This window comes from Engystomops pustulosus, chromosome 1 (genome assembly GCF_040894005.1).
Source record: "Engystomops pustulosus chromosome 1, aEngPut4.maternal, whole genome shotgun sequence".
In the NCBI taxonomy this organism is placed as follows: domain Eukaryota; kingdom Metazoa; phylum Chordata; class Amphibia; order Anura; family Leptodactylidae; genus Engystomops; species Engystomops pustulosus.
The window spans coordinates 296,776,817-296,798,116 of record NC_092411.1 but is presented as its reverse complement, the minus strand read 5'-3'; the positions used below and the strand labels follow the sequence as shown (position 1 = coordinate 296,798,116).

The following is a 21,300-nucleotide window of genomic DNA, read 5'->3' as shown; positions in this document are numbered from 1 at the left end:
ACACAGCAGTATAGAGGGAGACAGTGACATAATAACATAGAAGAGGACACAGGAAGGATTCTCTCAGTCACACAGCAGTATAGAGGGAGACAGTGACATAATAACATAGAAGAGGACACAGGAAGGATTCTCTCAGTCACACAGCAGTATAGAGGGAGACAGTGACACAATAACATAGAAGAGGACACAGGAAGGATTCTCTCAGTCACACAGCAGTATAGAGGGAGACAGTGACACAATAACATAGAAGAGGACACAGGAAGGATTCTCTCAGTCACACAGCAGTATAGAGGGAGACAGTGACACAATAACATAGAAGAGGACACAGGAAGGATTCTCTCAGTCACACAGCAGTATAGAGGGAGACAGTGACACAATAACATAGAAGAGGACACAGGAAGGATTCTCTCAGTCACACAGCAGTATAGAGGGAGACAGTGACACAATAACATAGAAGAGGACACAGGAAGGATTCTCTCAGTCACACAGCAGTATAGAGGGAGACAGTCACACAATAACATAGAAGAGGACACAGGAAGGATTCTCTCAGTCACACAGCAGTATAGAGGGAGACAGTGACACAATAACATAGAAGAGGACACAGGAAGGATTCTCTCAGTCACACAGCAGTATAGAGGGAGACAGTGACACAATAACATAGAAGAGGATACAGGAAGGATTCTCTCAGTCACACAGCAGTATAGAGGGAGACAGTGACACAATAACATAGAAGAGGATACAGGAAGGATTCTCTCAGTCACACAGCAGTATAGAGGGAGACAGTGACACAGTAACATAGACGAGGACAGGAAGGATTCTCTCAGTCACACAGCAGTATAGAGTGAGACAGTGACACAATAACATAGAAGAGGACACAGGAAGGAATCTCTCAGTCACACAGCAGTATAGAGGGAGACAGTGACACAATAACATAGAAGAGGACACAGGAAGGATTCTCTCAGTCACACAGCAGTATAGAGGGAGACAGTGACACAATAACATAGAAGAGGACACAGGAAGGATTCTCTCAGTCACACAGCAGTATAGAGGGAGACAGTGACATAATAACATAGAAGAGGATACAGGAAGGATTCTCTCAGTCACACAGCAGTATAGAGGGAGACAGTGACATAATAACATAGAAGAGGACACAGGAAGGATTCTCTCAGTCACACAGCAGTATAGAGGGAGACAGTGACACAATAACATAGAAGAGGACACAGGAAGGATTCTCTCAGTCACACAGCAGTATAGAGGGAGACAGTGACACAATAACATAGAAGAGGACACAGGAAGGATTCTCTTAGTCACACAGCAGTATAGAGGGAGACAGTGACACAATAACATAGAAGAGGACACAGGAAGGATTCTCTCAGTCACACAGCAGTATAGAGGGAGACAGTGACACAATAACATAGAAGAGGACACAGGAAGGATTCTCTCAGTCACACAGCAGTATAGAGGGAGACAGTGACACAATAACATAGAAGAGGACACAGGAAGGATTCTCTCAGTCACACAGCAGTATAGAGGGAGACAGTGACACAATAACATAGAAGAGGATACAGGAAGGAATCTCTCAGTCACACAGCAGTATAGAGAGAGACAGTGACACAATAACATAGAAGAGGATACAGGAAGGAATCTCTCAGTCACACAGCAGTATAGAGGGAGACAGTGACACAATAACATAGAAGAGGATACAGGAAGGATTCTCTCAGTCACACAGCAGTATAGAGGGAGACAGTGACATAATAACATAGAAGAGGACACAGGAAGGATTCTCTCAGTCACACAGCAGTATAGAGAGAGACAGTGACACAATAACATAGAAGAGGATACAGGAAGGATTCTCTCAGTCACACAGCAGTACAGAGGGAGACAGTGACACAATAACATAGAAGAGGACACAGGAAGGATTCTCTCAGTCACACAGCAGTATAGAGGGAGACAGTGACACAATAACATAGAAGAGGATACAGGAAGGAATCTCTCAGTCACACAGCAGTATAGAGAGAGACAGTGACACAATAACATAGAAGAGGATACAGGAAGGATTCTCTCAGTCACACAGCAGTACAGAGGGAGACAGTGACACAATAACATAGAAGAGGACACAGGAAGGATTCTCTCAGTCACACAGCAGTATAGAGGGAGACAGTGACACAATGATATAGAAGAGGACACAGGAGGGATTCTCTCAGTCACACAGCAGTATAGAGGGAGACAGTGACACAATAACATAGAAGAGGACACAGGAAGGATTCTCTCAGTCACACAGTAGTGTAGAGGGAGACAGTGACACAATAACATAGAAGAGGACACAGGAAGGATTCTCTCAGTCACACAGCAGTATAGAGGGAGACAGTGACACAATAACATAGAAGAGGACACAGGAAGGATTCTCACAGTCACACAGCAGTATAGAGGGAGACAGTGACACAATAACATAGAAGAGGACACAGGAAGGATTCTCTCAGTCACACAGCAGTATAGAGGGAGACAGTGACACAATAACATAGAAGAGGACACAGGAAGGATTCTCTCAGTCACACAGCAGTATAGAGGGAGACAGTGACACAATAACATAGAAGAGGACACAGGAAGGATTCTCACAGTCACACAGCAGTATAGAGGGAGACAGTGACACAATAACATAGAAGAGGACACAGGAAGGATTCTCTCAGTCACACAGCAGTATAGAGGGAGACAGTGACACAATAACATAGAAGAGGACACAGGAAGGATTCTCTCAGTCACACAGCAGTATAGAGGGAGACAGTGACACAATAACATAGAAGAGGACACAGGAAGGATTCTCTCAGTCACACAGCAGTATAGAGGGAGACAGTGACACAATAACATAGAAGAGGACACAGGAAGGATTCTCACAGTCACACAGCAGTGTAGAGGGAGACAGTGACACAATAACATAGAAGAGGACACAGGAAGGATTCTCTCAGTCACACAGCAGTATAGAGGGAGACAGTGACACAATAACATAGAAGAGGACACAGGAAGGATTCTCTCAGTCACACAGCAGTATAGAGGGAGACAGTGACACAATAACAAAGAAGAGGACACAGGAAGGATTCTCTCAGTCACACAGCAGTATAGAGTGAGACAGTGACACAATAACATAGAAGAGGACACAGGAAGGATTCTCTCAGTCACACAGCAGTATAGAGGGAGACAGTGACACAATAACATAGAAGAGGATACAGGAAGGATTCTCTCAGTCACACAGCAGTATAGAGGGAGACAGTGACACAATAACATAGAAGAGGACACAGGAAGGATTCTCTCAGTCACACAGCAGTATAGAGGGAGACAGTGACACAATAACATAGAAGAGGACACAGGAAGGATTCTCTCAGTCACACAGCAGTATAGAGGGAGACAGTGACACAATGACATAGAAGAGGATACAGGAAGGATTCTCTCAGTCACACAGCAGTATAGAGGGAGACAGTGACATAATAACATAGACGAGGACACAGGAAGGATTCTCTCAGTCACACAGCAGTATAGAGGGAGACAGTGACACAATAACATAGAAGAGGACACAGGAAGGATTCTCTCAGTCACACAGCAGTATAGAGGGAGACAGTGACACAATAACATAGAAGAGGTCACAGGAAGGATTCTCTCAGTCACACAGCAGTATAGAGGGAAACAGTGACACAATAACATAGAAGAGGACACAGGAAGGATTCTCTCAGTCACACAGCAGTATAGAGGGAGACAGTGACATAATAACATAGAGGAGGATACAGGAAGGATTCTCTCAGTCACACAGCAGTATAGAGGGAGACAGTGACACAATGATATAGAAGAGGACACAGGAAGGATTCTCTCAGTCACACAGCAGTACAGAGGGAGACAGTGACACAATAACATAGAAGAGGACACAGGAAGGATTCTCTCCGTCACACAGCAGTATAGAGGGAGACAGTGACACAATAACGTAGAAGAGGACACAGGAAGGATTCTCTCAGTCACACAGCAGTATAGAGGGAGACAGTGACACAATAACATAGAAGAGGTCACAGGAAGGATTCTCTCAGTCACACAGCAGTATAGAGGGAAACAGTGACACAATAACATAGAAGAGGACACAGGAAGGATTCTCTCAGTCACACAGCAGTATAGAGGGAGACAGTGACATAATAACATAGAGGAGGATACAGGAAGGATTCTCTCAGTCACACAGCAGTATAGAGGGAGACAGTGACACAATGATATAGAAGAGGACACAGGAAGGATTCTCTCAGTCACACAGCAGTACAGAGGGAGACAGTGACACAATAACATAGAAGAGGACACAGGAAGGATTCTCTCCGTCACACAGCAGTATAGAGGGAGACAGTGACACAATAACGTAGAAGAGGACACAGGAAGGATTCTCTCAGTCACACAGCAGTATAGAGGGAGACAGTGACACAATAACATAGAAGAGGACACAGGAAGGATTCTCTCAGTCACACAGCAGTATAGAGGGAGACAGTGACATAATAACATAGAAGAGGTCACAGGAAGGATTCTCTCAGTCACACAGCAGTATAGAGGGAGACAGTGACACAATAACATAGAAGAGGGCACAGGAGGGATTCTCTCAGTCACACAGCAGTATAGAGGGAGACAGTGACACAATAACATAGAAGAGGACACAGGAAGGATTCTCACAGTCACACAGCAGTGTAGAGGGAGACAGTGACACAATAACATAGAAGAGGACACAGGAAGGATTCTCTCAATCACACAGCAGTATAGAGGGAGACAGTGACATAATAACATAGAAGAGGGCACAGGAGGGATTCTCTCAGTCACACAGCAGTATAGAGGGAGACAGTGACACAATAACATAGAAGAGGGCACAGGAGGGATTCTCTCAGTCACACAGCAGTATAGAGAGAGACAGTGACACAATAACATAGAAGAGGGCACAGGAGGGATTCTCTCAGTCACACAGCAGTATAGAGGGAGACAGTGACACAATAACATAGAAGAGGACACAGGAAGGATTCTCTCAGTCACACAGCAGTATAGAGGGAGACAGTGACACAATAACATAGAAGAGGACACAGGAAGGATTCTCTCAGTCACACAGCAGTATAGAGGGAGACAGTGACACAATAACATAGAAGAGGACACAGGAAGGATTCTCTCAGTCACACAGCAGTATAGAGAGAGACAGTGACACAATAACATAGAAGAGGACACAGGAAGGATTCTCTCAGTCACACAGCAGTATAGAGGGAGACAGTGACACAATAACATAGAAGAGGACACAGGAAGGATTCTCTCAGTCACACAGCAGTATAGAGGGAGACAGTGACATAATAACATAGAAGAGGATACAGGAAGGATTCTCTCAGTCACACAGCAGTATAGAGGGAGACAGTGACACAATAACATAGAAGAGGACACAGGAAGGATTCTCTCAGTCACACAGCAGTATAGAGAGAGACAGTGACACAATAACATAGAAGAGGACACAGGAAGGATTCTCTCAGTCACACAGCAGTATAGAGGGAGACAGTGACACAATAACATAGAAGAGGACACAGGAAGGATTCTCTCAGTCACACAGCAGTATAGAGGGAGACAGTGACATAATAACATAGAAGAGGATACAGGAAGGATTCTCACAGTCACACAGCAGTGTAGAGGGAGACAGTGACACAATAACATAGAAGAGGACACAGGAAGGATTCTCTCAATCACACAGCAGTATAGAGGGAGACAGTGACATAATAACATAGAAGAGGGCACAGGAGGGATTCTCTCAGTCACACAGCAGTATAGAGGGAGACAGTGACACAATAACATAGAAGAGGGCACAGGAGGGATTCTCTCAGTCACACAGCAGTATAGAGAGAGACAGTGACACAATAACATAGAAGAGGGCACAGGAGGGATTCTCTCAGTCACACAGCAGTATAGAGGGAGACAGTGACACAATAACATAGAAGAGGACACAGGAAGGATTCTCTCAGTCACACAGCAGTATAGAGGGAGACAGTGACACAATAACATAGAAGAGGACACAGGAAGGATTCTCTCAGTCACACAGCAGTATAGAGGGAGACAGTGACACAATAACATAGAAGAGGACACAGGAAGGATTCTCTCAGTCACACAGCAGTATAGAGAGAGACAGTGACACAATAACATAGAAGAGGACACAGGAAGGATTCTCTCAGTCACACAGCAGTATAGAGGGAGACAGTGACACAATAACATAGAAGAGGACACAGGAAGGATTCTCTCAGTCACACAGCAGTATAGAGGGAGACAGTGACATAATAACATAGAAGAGGATACAGGAAGGATTCTCTCAGTCACACAGCAGTATAGAGGGAGACAGTGACACAATAACATAGAAGAGGACACAGGAAGGATTCTCTCAGTCACACAGCAGTATAGAGGGAGACAGTGACACAATAACATAGAAGAGGACACAGGAAGGATTCTCTCAGTCACACAGCAGTATAGAGGGAGACAGTGACACAATAACATAGAAGAGGACACAGGAAGGATTCTCTCAGTCACACAGCAGTATAGAGGGAGACAGTGACATAATAACATAGAAGAGGATACAGGAAGGATTCTCTCAGTCACACAGCAGTATAGAGGGAGACAGTGACACAATAACATAGAAGAGGACACAGGAAGGATTCTCTCAGTCACACAGCAGTATAGAGAGAGACAGTGACACAATAACATAGAAGAGGACACAGGAAGGATTCTCTCAGTCACACAGCAGTATAGAGGGAGACAGTGACACAATAACATAGAAGAGGACACAGGAAGGATTCTCTCAGTCACACAGCAGTATAGAGGGAGACAGTGACACAATAACATAGAAGAGGACACAGGAAGGATTCTCTCAGTCACACAGCAGTATAGAGGGAGACAGTGACACAATAACATAGAAGAGGATACAGGAAGGATTCTCTCAGTCACACAGCAGTATAGAGGGAGACAGTGACACAATAACATAGAAGAGGATACAGGAAGGATTCTCTCAGTCACACAGCAGTATAGAGGGAGACAGTGACATAATAACATAGAAGAGGACACAGGAAGGATTCTCTCAGTCACACAGCAGTATAGAGGGAGACAGTGACACAATAACATAGAAGAGGATACAGGAAGGATTCTCTCAGTCACACAGCAGTATAGAGGGAGACAGTGACATAATAACATAGAAGAGGATACAGGAAGGATTCTCTCAGTCACACAGCAGTATAGAGGGAGACAGTGACACAATGACATAGAAGAGGACACAGGAAGGATTCTCTCAGTCACACAGCAGTATAGAGAGAGACAGTGACATAATAACATAGAAGAGGACACAGGAAGGATTCTCTCAGTCACACAGCAGTATAGAGGGAGACAGTGACATAATAACATAGAAGAGGACACAGGAAGGATTCTCTCAGTCACACAGCAGTATAGAGGGAGACAGTGACATAATAACATAGAAGAGGACACAGGAAGGATTCTCTCAGTCACACAGCAGTATAGAGGGAGACAGTGACACAATAACATAGAAGAGGACACAGGAAGGATTCTCTCAGTCACACAGCAGTATAGAGGGAGACAGTGACACAATAACATAGAAGAGGACACAGGAAGGATTCTCTCAGTCACACAGCAGTATAGAGGGAGACAGTGACACAATAACATAGAAGAGGACACAGGAAGGATTCTCTCAGTCACACAGCAGTATAGAGGGAGACAGTGACACAATAACATAGAAGAGGACACAGGAAGGATTCTCTCAGTCACACAGCAGTATAGAGGGAGACAGTGACACAATAACATAGAAGAGGACACAGGAAGGATTCTCTCAGTCACACAGCAGTATAGAGGGAGACAGTCACACAATAACATAGAAGAGGACACAGGAAGGATTCTCTCAGTCACACAGCAGTATAGAGGGAGACAGTGACACAATAACATAGAAGAGGACACAGGAAGGATTCTCTCAGTCACACAGCAGTATAGAGGGAGACAGTGACACAATAACATAGAAGAGGATACAGGAAGGATTCTCTCAGTCACACAGCAGTATAGAGGGAGACAGTGACACAATAACATAGAAGAGGATACAGGAAGGATTCTCTCAGTCACACAGCAGTATAGAGGGAGACAGTGACACAGTAACATAGACGAGGACAGGAAGGATTCTCTCAGTCACACAGCAGTATAGAGTGAGACAGTGACACAATAACATAGAAGAGGACACAGGAAGGAATCTCTCAGTCACACAGCAGTATAGAGGGAGACAGTGACACAATAACATAGAAGAGGACACAGGAAGGATTCTCTCAGTCACACAGCAGTATAGAGGGAGACAGTGACACAATAACATAGAAGAGGACACAGGAAGGATTCTCTCAGTCACACAGCAGTATAGAGGGAGACAGTGACATAATAACATAGAAGAGGATACAGGAAGGATTCTCTCAGTCACACAGCAGTATAGAGGGAGACAGTGACATAATAACATAGAAGAGGACACAGGAAGGATTCTCTCAGTCACACAGCAGTATAGAGGGAGACAGTGACACAATAACATAGAAGAGGACACAGGAAGGATTCTCTCAGTCACACAGCAGTATAGAGGGAGACAGTGACACAATAACATAGAAGAGGACACAGGAAGGATTCTCTTAGTCACACAGCAGTATAGAGGGAGACAGTGACACAATAACATAGAAGAGGACACAGGAAGGATTCTCTCAGTCACACAGCAGTATAGAGGGAGACAGTGACACAATAACATAGAAGAGGACACAGGAAGGATTCTCTCAGTCACACAGCAGTATAGAGGGAGACAGTGACACAATAACATAGAAGAGGACACAGGAAGGATTCTCTCAGTCACACAGCAGTATAGAGGGAGACAGTGACACAATAACATAGAAGAGGATACAGGAAGGAATCTCTCAGTCACACAGCAGTATAGAGAGAGACAGTGACACAATAACATAGAAGAGGATACAGGAAGGAATCTCTCAGTCACACAGCAGTATAGAGGGAGACAGTGACACAATAACATAGAAGAGGATACAGGAAGGATTCTCTCAGTCACACAGCAGTATAGAGGGAGACAGTGACATAATAACATAGAAGAGGACACAGGAAGGATTCTCTCAGTCACACAGCAGTATAGAGAGAGACAGTGACACAATAACATAGAAGAGGATACAGGAAGGATTCTCTCAGTCACACAGCAGTACAGAGGGAGACAGTGACACAATAACATAGAAGAGGACACAGGAAGGATTCTCTCAGTCACACAGCAGTATAGAGGGAGACAGTGACACAATAACATAGAAGAGGATACAGGAAGGAATCTCTCAGTCACACAGCAGTATAGAGAGAGACAGTGACACAATAACATAGAAGAGGATACAGGAAGGATTCTCTCAGTCACACAGCAGTACAGAGGGAGACAGTGACACAATAACATAGAAGAGGACACAGGAAGGATTCTCTCAGTCACACAGCAGTATAGAGGGAGACAGTGACACAATGATATAGAAGAGGACACAGGAGGGATTCTCTCAGTCACACAGCAGTATAGAGGGAGACAGTGACACAATAACATAGAAGAGGACACAGGAAGGATTCTCTCAGTCACACAGTAGTGTAGAGGGAGACAGTGACACAATAACATAGAAGAGGACACAGGAAGGATTCTCTCAGTCACACAGCAGTATAGAGGGAGACAGTGACACAATAACATAGAAGAGGACACAGGAAGGATTCTCACAGTCACACAGCAGTATAGAGGGAGACAGTGACACAATAACATAGAAGAGGACACAGGAAGGATTCTCTCAGTCACACAGCAGTATAGAGGGAGACAGTGACACAATAACATAGAAGAGGACACAGGAAGGATTCTCTCAGTCACACAGCAGTATAGAGGGAGACAGTGACACAATAACATAGAAGAGGACACAGGAAGGATTCTCACAGTCACACAGCAGTATAGAGGGAGACAGTGACACAATAACATAGAAGAGGACACAGGAAGGATTCTCTCAGTCACACAGCAGTATAGAGGGAGACAGTGACACAATAACATAGAAGAGGACACAGGAAGGATTCTCTCAGTCACACAGCAGTATAGAGGGAGACAGTGACACAATAACATAGAAGAGGACACAGGAAGGATTCTCTCAGTCACACAGCAGTATAGAGGGAGACAGTGACACAATAACATAGAAGAGGACACAGGAAGGATTCTCACAGTCACACAGCAGTGTAGAGGGAGACAGTGACACAATAACATAGAAGAGGACACAGGAAGGATTCTCTCAGTCACACAGCAGTATAGAGGGAGACAGTGACACAATAACATAGAAGAGGACACAGGAAGGATTCTCTCAGTCACACAGCAGTATAGAGGGAGACAGTGACACAATAACAAAGAAGAGGACACAGGAAGGATTCTCTCAGTCACACAGCAGTATAGAGTGAGACAGTGACACAATAACATAGAAGAGGACACAGGAAGGATTCTCTCAGTCACACAGCAGTATAGAGGGAGACAGTGACACAATAACATAGAAGAGGATACAGGAAGGATTCTCTCAGTCACACAGCAGTATAGAGGGAGACAGTGACACAATAACATAGAAGAGGACACAGGAAGGATTCTCTCAGTCACACAGCAGTATAGAGGGAGACAGTGACACAATAACATAGAAGAGGACACAGGAAGGATTCTCTCAGTCACACAGCAGTATAGAGGGAGACAGTGACACAATGACATAGAAGAGGATACAGGAAGGATTCTCTCAGTCACACAGCAGTATAGAGGGAGACAGTGACATAATAACATAGACGAGGACACAGGAAGGATTCTCTCAGTCACACAGCAGTATAGAGGGAGACAGTGACACAATAACATAGAAGAGGACACAGGAAGGATTCTCTCAGTCACACAGCAGTATAGAGGGAGACAGTGACACAATAACATAGAAGAGGTCACAGGAAGGATTCTCTCAGTCACACAGCAGTATAGAGGGAAACAGTGACACAATAACATAGAAGAGGACACAGGAAGGATTCTCTCAGTCACACAGCAGTATAGAGGGAGACAGTGACATAATAACATAGAGGAGGATACAGGAAGGATTCTCTCAGTCACACAGCAGTATAGAGGGAGACAGTGACACAATGATATAGAAGAGGACACAGGAAGGATTCTCTCAGTCACACAGCAGTACAGAGGGAGACAGTGACACAATAACATAGAAGAGGACACAGGAAGGATTCTCTCCGTCACACAGCAGTATAGAGGGAGACAGTGACACAATAACGTAGAAGAGGACACAGGAAGGATTCTCTCAGTCACACAGCAGTATAGAGGGAGACAGTGACACAATAACATAGAAGAGGTCACAGGAAGGATTCTCTCAGTCACACAGCAGTATAGAGGGAAACAGTGACACAATAACATAGAAGAGGACACAGGAAGGATTCTCTCAGTCACACAGCAGTATAGAGGGAGACAGTGACATAATAACATAGAGGAGGATACAGGAAGGATTCTCTCAGTCACACAGCAGTATAGAGGGAGACAGTGACACAATGATATAGAAGAGGACACAGGAAGGATTCTCTCAGTCACACAGCAGTACAGAGGGAGACAGTGACACAATAACATAGAAGAGGACACAGGAAGGATTCTCTCCGTCACACAGCAGTATAGAGGGAGACAGTGACACAATAACGTAGAAGAGGACACAGGAAGGATTCTCTCAGTCACACAGCAGTATAGAGGGAGACAGTGACACAATAACATAGAAGAGGACACAGGAAGGATTCTCTCAGTCACACAGCAGTATAGAGGGAGACAGTGACATAATAACATAGAAGAGGTCACAGGAAGGATTCTCTCAGTCACACAGCAGTATAGAGGGAGACAGTGACACAATAACATAGAAGAGGGCACAGGAGGGATTCTCTCAGTCACACAGCAGTATAGAGGGAGACAGTGACACAATAACATAGAAGAGGACACAGGAAGGATTCTCACAGTCACACAGCAGTGTAGAGGGAGACAGTGACACAATAACATAGAAGAGGACACAGGAAGGATTCTCTCAATCACACAGCAGTATAGAGGGAGACAGTGACATAATAACATAGAAGAGGGCACAGGAGGGATTCTCTCAGTCACACAGCAGTATAGAGGGAGACAGTGACACAATAACATAGAAGAGGGCACAGGAGGGATTCTCTCAGTCACACAGCAGTATAGAGAGAGACAGTGACACAATAACATAGAAGAGGGCACAGGAGGGATTCTCTCAGTCACACAGCAGTATAGAGGGAGACAGTGACACAATAACATAGAAGAGGACACAGGAAGGATTCTCTCAGTCACACAGCAGTATAGAGGGAGACAGTGACACAATAACATAGAAGAGGACACAGGAAGGATTCTCTCAGTCACACAGCAGTATAGAGGGAGACAGTGACACAATAACATAGAAGAGGACACAGGAAGGATTCTCTCAGTCACACAGCAGTATAGAGAGAGACAGTGACACAATAACATAGAAGAGGACACAGGAAGGATTCTCTCAGTCACACAGCAGTATAGAGGGAGACAGTGACACAATAACATAGAAGAGGACACAGGAAGGATTCTCTCAGTCACACAGCAGTATAGAGGGAGACAGTGACATAATAACATAGAAGAGGATACAGGAAGGATTCTCTCAGTCACACAGCAGTATAGAGGGAGACAGTGACACAATAACATAGAAGAGGACACAGGAAGGATTCTCTCAGTCACACAGCAGTATAGAGAGAGACAGTGACACAATAACATAGAAGAGGACACAGGAAGGATTCTCTCAGTCACACAGCAGTATAGAGGGAGACAGTGACACAATAACATAGAAGAGGACACAGGAAGGATTCTCTCAGTCACACAGCAGTATAGAGGGAGACAGTGACATAATAACATAGAAGAGGATACAGGAAGGATTCTCACAGTCACACAGCAGTGTAGAGGGAGACAGTGACACAATAACATAGAAGAGGACACAGGAAGGATTCTCTCAATCACACAGCAGTATAGAGGGAGACAGTGACATAATAACATAGAAGAGGGCACAGGAGGGATTCTCTCAGTCACACAGCAGTATAGAGGGAGACAGTGACACAATAACATAGAAGAGGGCACAGGAGGGATTCTCTCAGTCACACAGCAGTATAGAGAGAGACAGTGACACAATAACATAGAAGAGGGCACAGGAGGGATTCTCTCAGTCACACAGCAGTATAGAGGGAGACAGTGACACAATAACATAGAAGAGGACACAGGAAGGATTCTCTCAGTCACACAGCAGTATAGAGGGAGACAGTGACACAATAACATAGAAGAGGACACAGGAAGGATTCTCTCAGTCACACAGCAGTATAGAGGGAGACAGTGACACAATAACATAGAAGAGGACACAGGAAGGATTCTCTCAGTCACACAGCAGTATAGAGAGAGACAGTGACACAATAACATAGAAGAGGACACAGGAAGGATTCTCTCAGTCACACAGCAGTATAGAGGGAGACAGTGACACAATAACATAGAAGAGGACACAGGAAGGATTCTCTCAGTCACACAGCAGTATAGAGGGAGACAGTGACATAATAACATAGAAGAGGATACAGGAAGGATTCTCTCAGTCACACAGCAGTATAGAGGGAGACAGTGACACAATAACATAGAAGAGGACACAGGAAGGATTCTCTCAGTCACACAGCAGTATAGAGGGAGACAGTGACACAATAACATAGAAGAGGACACAGGAAGGATTCTCTCAGTCACACAGCAGTATAGAGGGAGACAGTGACACAATAACATAGAAGAGGACACAGGAAGGATTCTCTCAGTCACACAGCAGTATAGAGGGAGACAGTGACATAATAACATAGAAGAGGATACAGGAAGGATTCTCTCAGTCACACAGCAGTATAGAGGGAGACAGTGACACAATAACATAGAAGAGGACACAGGAAGGATTCTCTCAGTCACACAGCAGTATAGAGAGAGACAGTGACACAATAACATAGAAGAGGACACAGGAAGGATTCTCTCAGTCACACAGCAGTATAGAGGGAGACAGTGACACAATAACATAGAAGAGGACACAGGAAGGATTCTCTCAGTCACACAGCAGTATAGAGGGAGACAGTGACACAATAACATAGAAGAGGACACAGGAAGGATTCTCTCAGTCACACAGCAGTATAGAGGGAGACAGTGACACAATAACATAGAAGAGGATACAGGAAGGATTCTCTCAGTCACACAGCAGTATAGAGGGAGACAGTGACACAATAACATAGAAGAGGATACAGGAAGGATTCTCTCAGTCACACAGCAGTATAGAGGGAGACAGTGACATAATAACATAGAAGAGGACACAGGAAGGATTCTCTCAGTCACACAGCAGTATAGAGGGAGACAGTGACACAATAACATAGAAGAGGACACAGGAAGGATTCTCTCAGTCACACAGCAGTATAGAGGGAGACAGTGACACAATAACATAGAAGAGGATACAGGAAGGATTCTCTCAGTCACACAGCAGTATAGAGGGAGACAGTGACACAATAACATAGAAGAGGACACAGGAGGGATTCTCTCAGTCACACAGCAGTATAGAGGGAGACAGTGAGACAATAACATAAAAGAGGACACAGGAAGGATTCTCTCAGTCACACAGCAGTATAGAGGGAGACAGTGACACAATAACATAGAAGAGGACACAGGAAGGATTCTCTCAGTCACACAGCAGTATAGAGGGAGACAGTGACATAATAACATAGAAGAGGACACAGGAAGGATTCCCTCAGTCACACAGCAGTATAGAGAGAGACAGTGACACAATAACATAGAAGAGGATACAGGGAGGATTCTCTCAGTCACACAGCAGTATAGAGGGAGACAGTGACACAATAACATAGAAGAGGACACTGGAAGGATTCTCTCAGTCACACAGCAGTATAGAGGGAGACAGTGACATAATAACATAGAAGAGGACACAGGAAGGATTCTCTCAGTCACACAGCAGTATAGAGGGAGACAGTGACATAATAACATAGAAGAGGACACAGGAAGGATTCTCTCTGTCACACAGCAGTATAGAGGGAGACAGTGACACAATAACATAGAAGAGGACACAGGAAGGATTCTCTCAGTCACACAGCAGTATAGAGGGAGACAGTGACATAATAACATAGAAGAGGACACAGGAAGGATTCTCTCAGTCACACAGCAGTATAGAGGGAGACAGTGACATAATAACATAGAAGAGGACACAGGAAGGATTCTCTCTGTCACACAGCAGTATAGAGGGAGACAGTGACACAATAACATAGAAGAGGACACAGGAAGGATTCTCTCAGTCACACAGCAGTATAGAGGGAGACAGTGACATAATAACATAGAAGAGGATACAGGAAGGATTCTCTCAGTCACACAGCAGTATAGAGGGAGACAGTGACACAATAACATAGAAGAGGACACAGGAAGGATTCTCTCAGTCACACAGCAGTATAGAGGGAGACAGTGACATAATAACATAGAAGAGGATACAGGAAGGATTCTCTCAGTCACACAGCAGTATAGAGGGAGACAGTGACACAATAACATAGAAGAGGACACAGGAAGGATTCTCTCAGTCACACAGCAGTATAGAGAGAGACAGTGACACAATAACAAAGAAGAGGATACAGGAAGGATTCTCTCAGTCACACAGCAGTATAGAGGGAGACAGTGAGACAATAACATAGAAGAGGACACAGGAAGGATTCTCTCAGTCACACAGCAGTATAGAGGGAGACAGTGACACAATAACATAGAAGAGGATACAGGAAGGATTCTCTCAGTCACACAGCAGTATAGAGGGAGACAGTGACACAATAACATAGAAGAGGACACAGGAAGGATTCTCTCAGTCACACAGCAGTATAGAGGGAGACAGTGACATAATAACATAGAAGAGGACACAGGAAGGATTCTCTCAGTCACACAGCAGTATAGAGGGAGACAGTGACACAATAACATAGAAGAGGACACAGGAAGGATTCTCTCAGTCACACAGCAGTATAGAGGGAGACAGTGACATAATAACATAGAAGAGGACACAGGAAGGATTCTCTCTGTCACACAGCAGTATAGAGGGAGACAGTGACACAATAACATAGAAGAGGACACAGGAAGGATTCTCTCAGTCACACAGCAGTATAGAGGGAGACAGTGACATAATAACATAGAAGAGGATACAGGAAGGATTCTCTCAGTCACACAGCAGTATAGAGGGAGACAGTGACACAATAACATAGAAGAGGACACAGGAAGGATTCTCTCAGTCACACAGCAGTATAGAGGGAGACAGTGACATAATAACATAGAAGAGGATACAGGAAGGATTCTCTCAGTCACACAGCAGTATAGAGGGAGACAGTGACACAATAACATAGAAGAGGACACAGGAAGGATTCTCTCAGTCACACAGCAGTATAGAGAGAGACAGTGACACAATAACAAAGAAGAGGATACAGGAAGGATTCTCTCAGTCACACAGCAGTATAAAGGGAGACAGTGAGACAATAACATAGAAGAGGACACAGGAAGGATTCTCTCAGTCACACAGCAGTATAGAGGGAGACAGTGACACAATAACATAGAAGAGGACACAGGAAGGATTCTCTCAGTCACACAGCAGTATAGAGGGAGACAGTGACACAATAACATAGAAGAGGACACAGGAAGGATTCTCTCAGTCACACAGCAGTATAGAGGGAGACAGTGACACAATAACATAGAAGAGGACACAGGAAGGATTCTCTCAGTCACACAGCAGTATAGAGGGAGACAGTGACACAATAACATAGAAGAGGATACAGGAAGGATTCTCTCAGTCACACAGCAGTATAGAGGGAGACAGTGACACAATAACATAGAAGAGGACACAGGAAAGATTCTCTCAGTCACACAGCAGTATAGAGGGAGACAGTGATATAATAACATAGAAGAGGACACAGGAAGGATTCTCTCAGTCACACAGCAGTATAGAGGGAGACAGTGACACAATAACATAGAAGAGGACACAGGAAGGATTCTCTCAGTCACACAGCAGTATAGAGGGAGACAGTGACACAATAACATAGAAGAGGACACAGGAAGGATTCTCTCAGTCACACAGCAGTATAGAGAGAGAGACAGTGACACAATAACATAGAAGAGGACACAGGAAGGATTCTCTCAGTCACACAGCAGTACAGAGGGAGACAGTGACACAATAACATAGAAGAGGACACAGGAAGGATTCTCTCAGTCACACAGCAGTATAGAGGGAGACAGTGACACAATAACATAGAAGAGGACACAGGAAGGATTCTCTCAGTCACACAGCAGTATAGAGGGAGACAGTGACATAATAACATAGAAGAGGACACAGGAAGGATTCTCTCAGTCACACAGCAGTATAGAGGGAGACAGTGACACAATAACATAGAAGGGGACACAGGAAGGATTCTCTCAGTCACACAGCAGTATAGAGGGAGACAGTGACACAATAACATAGAAGGGGACACAGGAAGGATTCTCTCAGTCACACAGCAGTATAGAGGGAGACAGTGACACAATAACATAGAAGAGGATACAGGAAGGATTCTCTCAGTCACACAGCAGTATAGAGGGAGACAGTGACACAATAACATAGACGAGGACACAGGAAGGATTCTCTCAGTCACACAGCAGTATAGAGGGAGACAGTGACACAATAACATAGAAGAGCATACAGGAAGGATTCTCACAGTCACACAGCAGTATAGAGGGAGACAGTGACACAATAACATAGAAGAGGATACAGGAAGGATTCTCTCAGTCACACAGCAGTAAAGAGGGAGACAGTGACACAATAACATAGACGAGGACACAGGAAGGATTCTCTCAGTCACACAGCAGTATAGAGGGAGACAGTGACACAATAACATAGAAGAGGACACAGGAAGGATTCTCTCAGTCACACAGCAGTATAGAGGGAGACAGTGACATAATAACATAGAAGAGGACACAGGAAGGATTCTCTCAGTCACACAGCAGTATAGAGGGAGACAGTGACATAATAACATAGAAGAGGACACAGGAAGGATTCTCTCAGTCACACAGCAGTATAGAGGGAGACAGTGACACAATAACATAGAAGAGGACACAGGAAGGATTCTCTCAGTCACACAGCAGTATAGAGGGAGACAGTGACACAATAACATAGAAGAGGACACAGGAAGGATTCTCTCAGTCACACAGCAGTATAGAGGGAGACAGTGACACAATGACATAGAAGAGGATACAGGAAGGATTCTCTCAGTCACACAGCAGTGTAGAGGGAGACAGTGACATAATAACATAGAAGAGGACACAGGAAGGATTCTCTCAGTCACACAGCAGTATAGAGGGAGACAGTGACACAATAACATAGAAGAGGATACAGGAAGGATTCTCTCAGTCACACAGCAGTATAGAGGGAGACAGTGACACAATAACATAGAAGAGGACACAGGAGAGATTTTGATTATTCACCCTCCAATAGGATGCAGCAGAGACTTACTGGTTTCCAGGGTCGTAATGGGGTCGCTGTGCAGCGTTGGTTCATCCTAGAGGGAAGACCTCAGTTAGTGAACTCCTAGCCACCATTAGAGGCTCAAGATTTGGTTTCCTTCCCCTTTGCTTCATACTGAAGCTCTGCTTTATTAAGACACAATTATTACATGTAACTCCAGTACAGCTGTTGTGTCTCAGATTGCATGAAATGAACTTCCCACCTCATTACGGACTTACCTGCTGCCCTGCTCTCCCTCATGCTTTACACTACAGGTCAGGTCTACAATAAAATGACAAGGGCCTTCTGCTTATCCCCTATGATGAGCCAATATGTTGTAGACCTTAAAGGGTCCACCTAATTCTTATACATACAACGGGCATTAGTGAGCAGTCACATGATCTCGTGCAGATATTTAAAGGGGTTTTCTCACAAAAGAAAATTCTCACATTTCAATCCCCTTGTGATGTTACACAATAAAGATCATTTTAACCCTTTACTTTACAATTTAACTCAGTTTTATTGCTGTTTTAGCTCTTGTCACTCTCTAGACTGCTCAGTATTCCAGGTTGTGGGCGGGGCCTCTCTAAGCAGACACATTATAATCCATCTAGTTCTGTGGGGTTACATTGTCAGGGTACAGGTGTATTTACACTCTCATCTGGCTTCTGTACTAACACACTGACACATATATATATATATATATATACAGAGAGAGATTAGACAGATCAGAGATGCATGAGATTACACAGAGGCTGACAGACTATTACACTGTGAGCTCTGCTACATCTCACAGCTACAGTTAGGGCCAGAAATATTTGGACAGTGACACAATTTTGGCGAGTTGGGCTCTGCATGCCAAAGCTCTACAACAGAATTCAAGTGCAGATTGTAACGTTTAACAAAAATATCTGATAGAAAATGTAGGAATTGTAGACATTTCTTTACAAACACTCCACATTTTAGGAGCTCAAAAGTAATTGGACAGATAAACATAACCCAAACAAAATATTGTTATTTTCAATATTTTGTTGCGAATCCTTTGGAGGCAATCACTGCCTTAAGTCTGGAACCCATGGACATCACCAGACGCTGGGTTTCCTCCTTCTTAATGCTTTGCCTTTACAGCCGCAGCCTTCAGGTCCTGCTTGTTTGTGGCTCTTTCCGTCTTAAGTCTGGATTTGAGCAAGTGAAATGCAGCTCAATTGGGTTAAGATCTGGTGATGACTCGGCCATTGCAGAATGTTTTTTGCACTCATGAACTGCTGGGTAGCTTTGGCTGTATGCTTGGGGTCATTGTCCATCTGTACTATGAAGCGCCGTCCCATCAACTTTGCAGCATTTGGCTGAATCTGGGCTGAAAGTATATCCCGGTGCACTCAGAATTCATCCGGCTCCTCTTGTCTGCTGTTATGTCATCAATAAACACAAGTGACCCAGTGCCATTGAAAGCCATGCATGCCCATGCCATCACGTTGCCTCCACCATGTGTTACAGAGGATGTGGTGCGCCTTGGATCATGTGCCGTTCCCTTTCTTCTCCAAACTCTTTTCTTCCCATCATTCTGGTACAGGTTGATCTTTGTCTCATCTGTCCATAGAATACTTTTCCAGAACTGAGCTGGCTTCCTGAGGTGTTTTTCGGCAAATTTAACTCTGCCTGTCTATTTTTGGAATTGATGAATGGTTTGCATCTAGATGTGAACCCTTTGTATTTACTTTCATGGAGTCTTCTCTTTACTGTTGACTTAGAGACAGATACACCTACTTCACCGAGAGCGCTCTGGACGTCACCGAGAGCGCTCTGGACGTCACCGAGAGCGCTCTGGACGTCACCGAGAGCGCTCTGGACGTCACCGAGAGCGCTCTGGACGTCACCGAGAGCGCTCTGGACGTCACCGAGAGCGCTCTGGACGTCACCGAGAGCGCTCTGGACGTCACCGAGAGCGCTCTGGACGTCACCGAGAGCGCTCTGGACGTCACCGAGAGCGCTCTGGACTTCACCGAGAGCGCTCTGGACGTCACCGAGAGCGCTCTGGACTTCACCGAGAGCGCTCTGGACTTCACCGAGAGCGCTCTGGACTTCACCGAGAGCGCTCTGGACTTCACTGTCAGCCTCAGGATGTTCTGCTTCACCTCAGTTGAGAGTTCCTTTGACCGCATGTTGTCTGGTCACAGCAACAGCTTCCAAATGCAAAACCACACACCTGGAATCAACCCCAGACCTTTTACCTACTTCATTGATTACAGGTTAACGAGGGAGACGCCTTCAGAGTTAATTGCAGCCCTTAGGCCTCTTGCACACTAGCGTTGCGTTTCACGTCAGGGTGCAATGCGTGAAAAACTGACGTTTTTGCTGCGTTTTTGTTTCATTTTTGTTCGCGTTTTTTTGCGTTTTCGGTGCGTTTTTCACGCGCGTTTTTTTAAGTCAATGGGACTTTTTCAAAGGGACCAAGGTTCGGGAATAAAATGTTTTATTTAATTGAAAAATAATGTCTTCTGATAAGTTGCAAACATCTGCGATCTATTCTTCACTGTTCCGCGCGCGTATATTATCTCCCGACAAGTTAGCAGATGTGAAGAACAGTGAAGAATAGAATAAAAACAGTGAACACAGTGAAAACAGTGACCACAGGATCATTTAAGAGAAA

At 44.6% G+C, this 21,300-nt stretch overlaps 1 protein-coding gene across 1 annotated transcript in view; it reads right to left on the bottom strand.

Moving 5' to 3' along the window:
- The window catches only part of ADAM33 (ADAM metallopeptidase domain 33), a 53,220-nt gene that overhangs the window by 8,773 nt on the left and 23,147 nt on the right, over positions 1-21,300 (bottom strand). Inside the window, exon 13 of the mRNA XM_072132655.1 lies at positions 18,660-18,705. Coding sequence (XP_071988756.1) covers positions 18,660-18,705 — 46 coding nt within the window. The remainder of the gene's footprint in view (positions 1-18,659; positions 18,706-21,300) is intronic.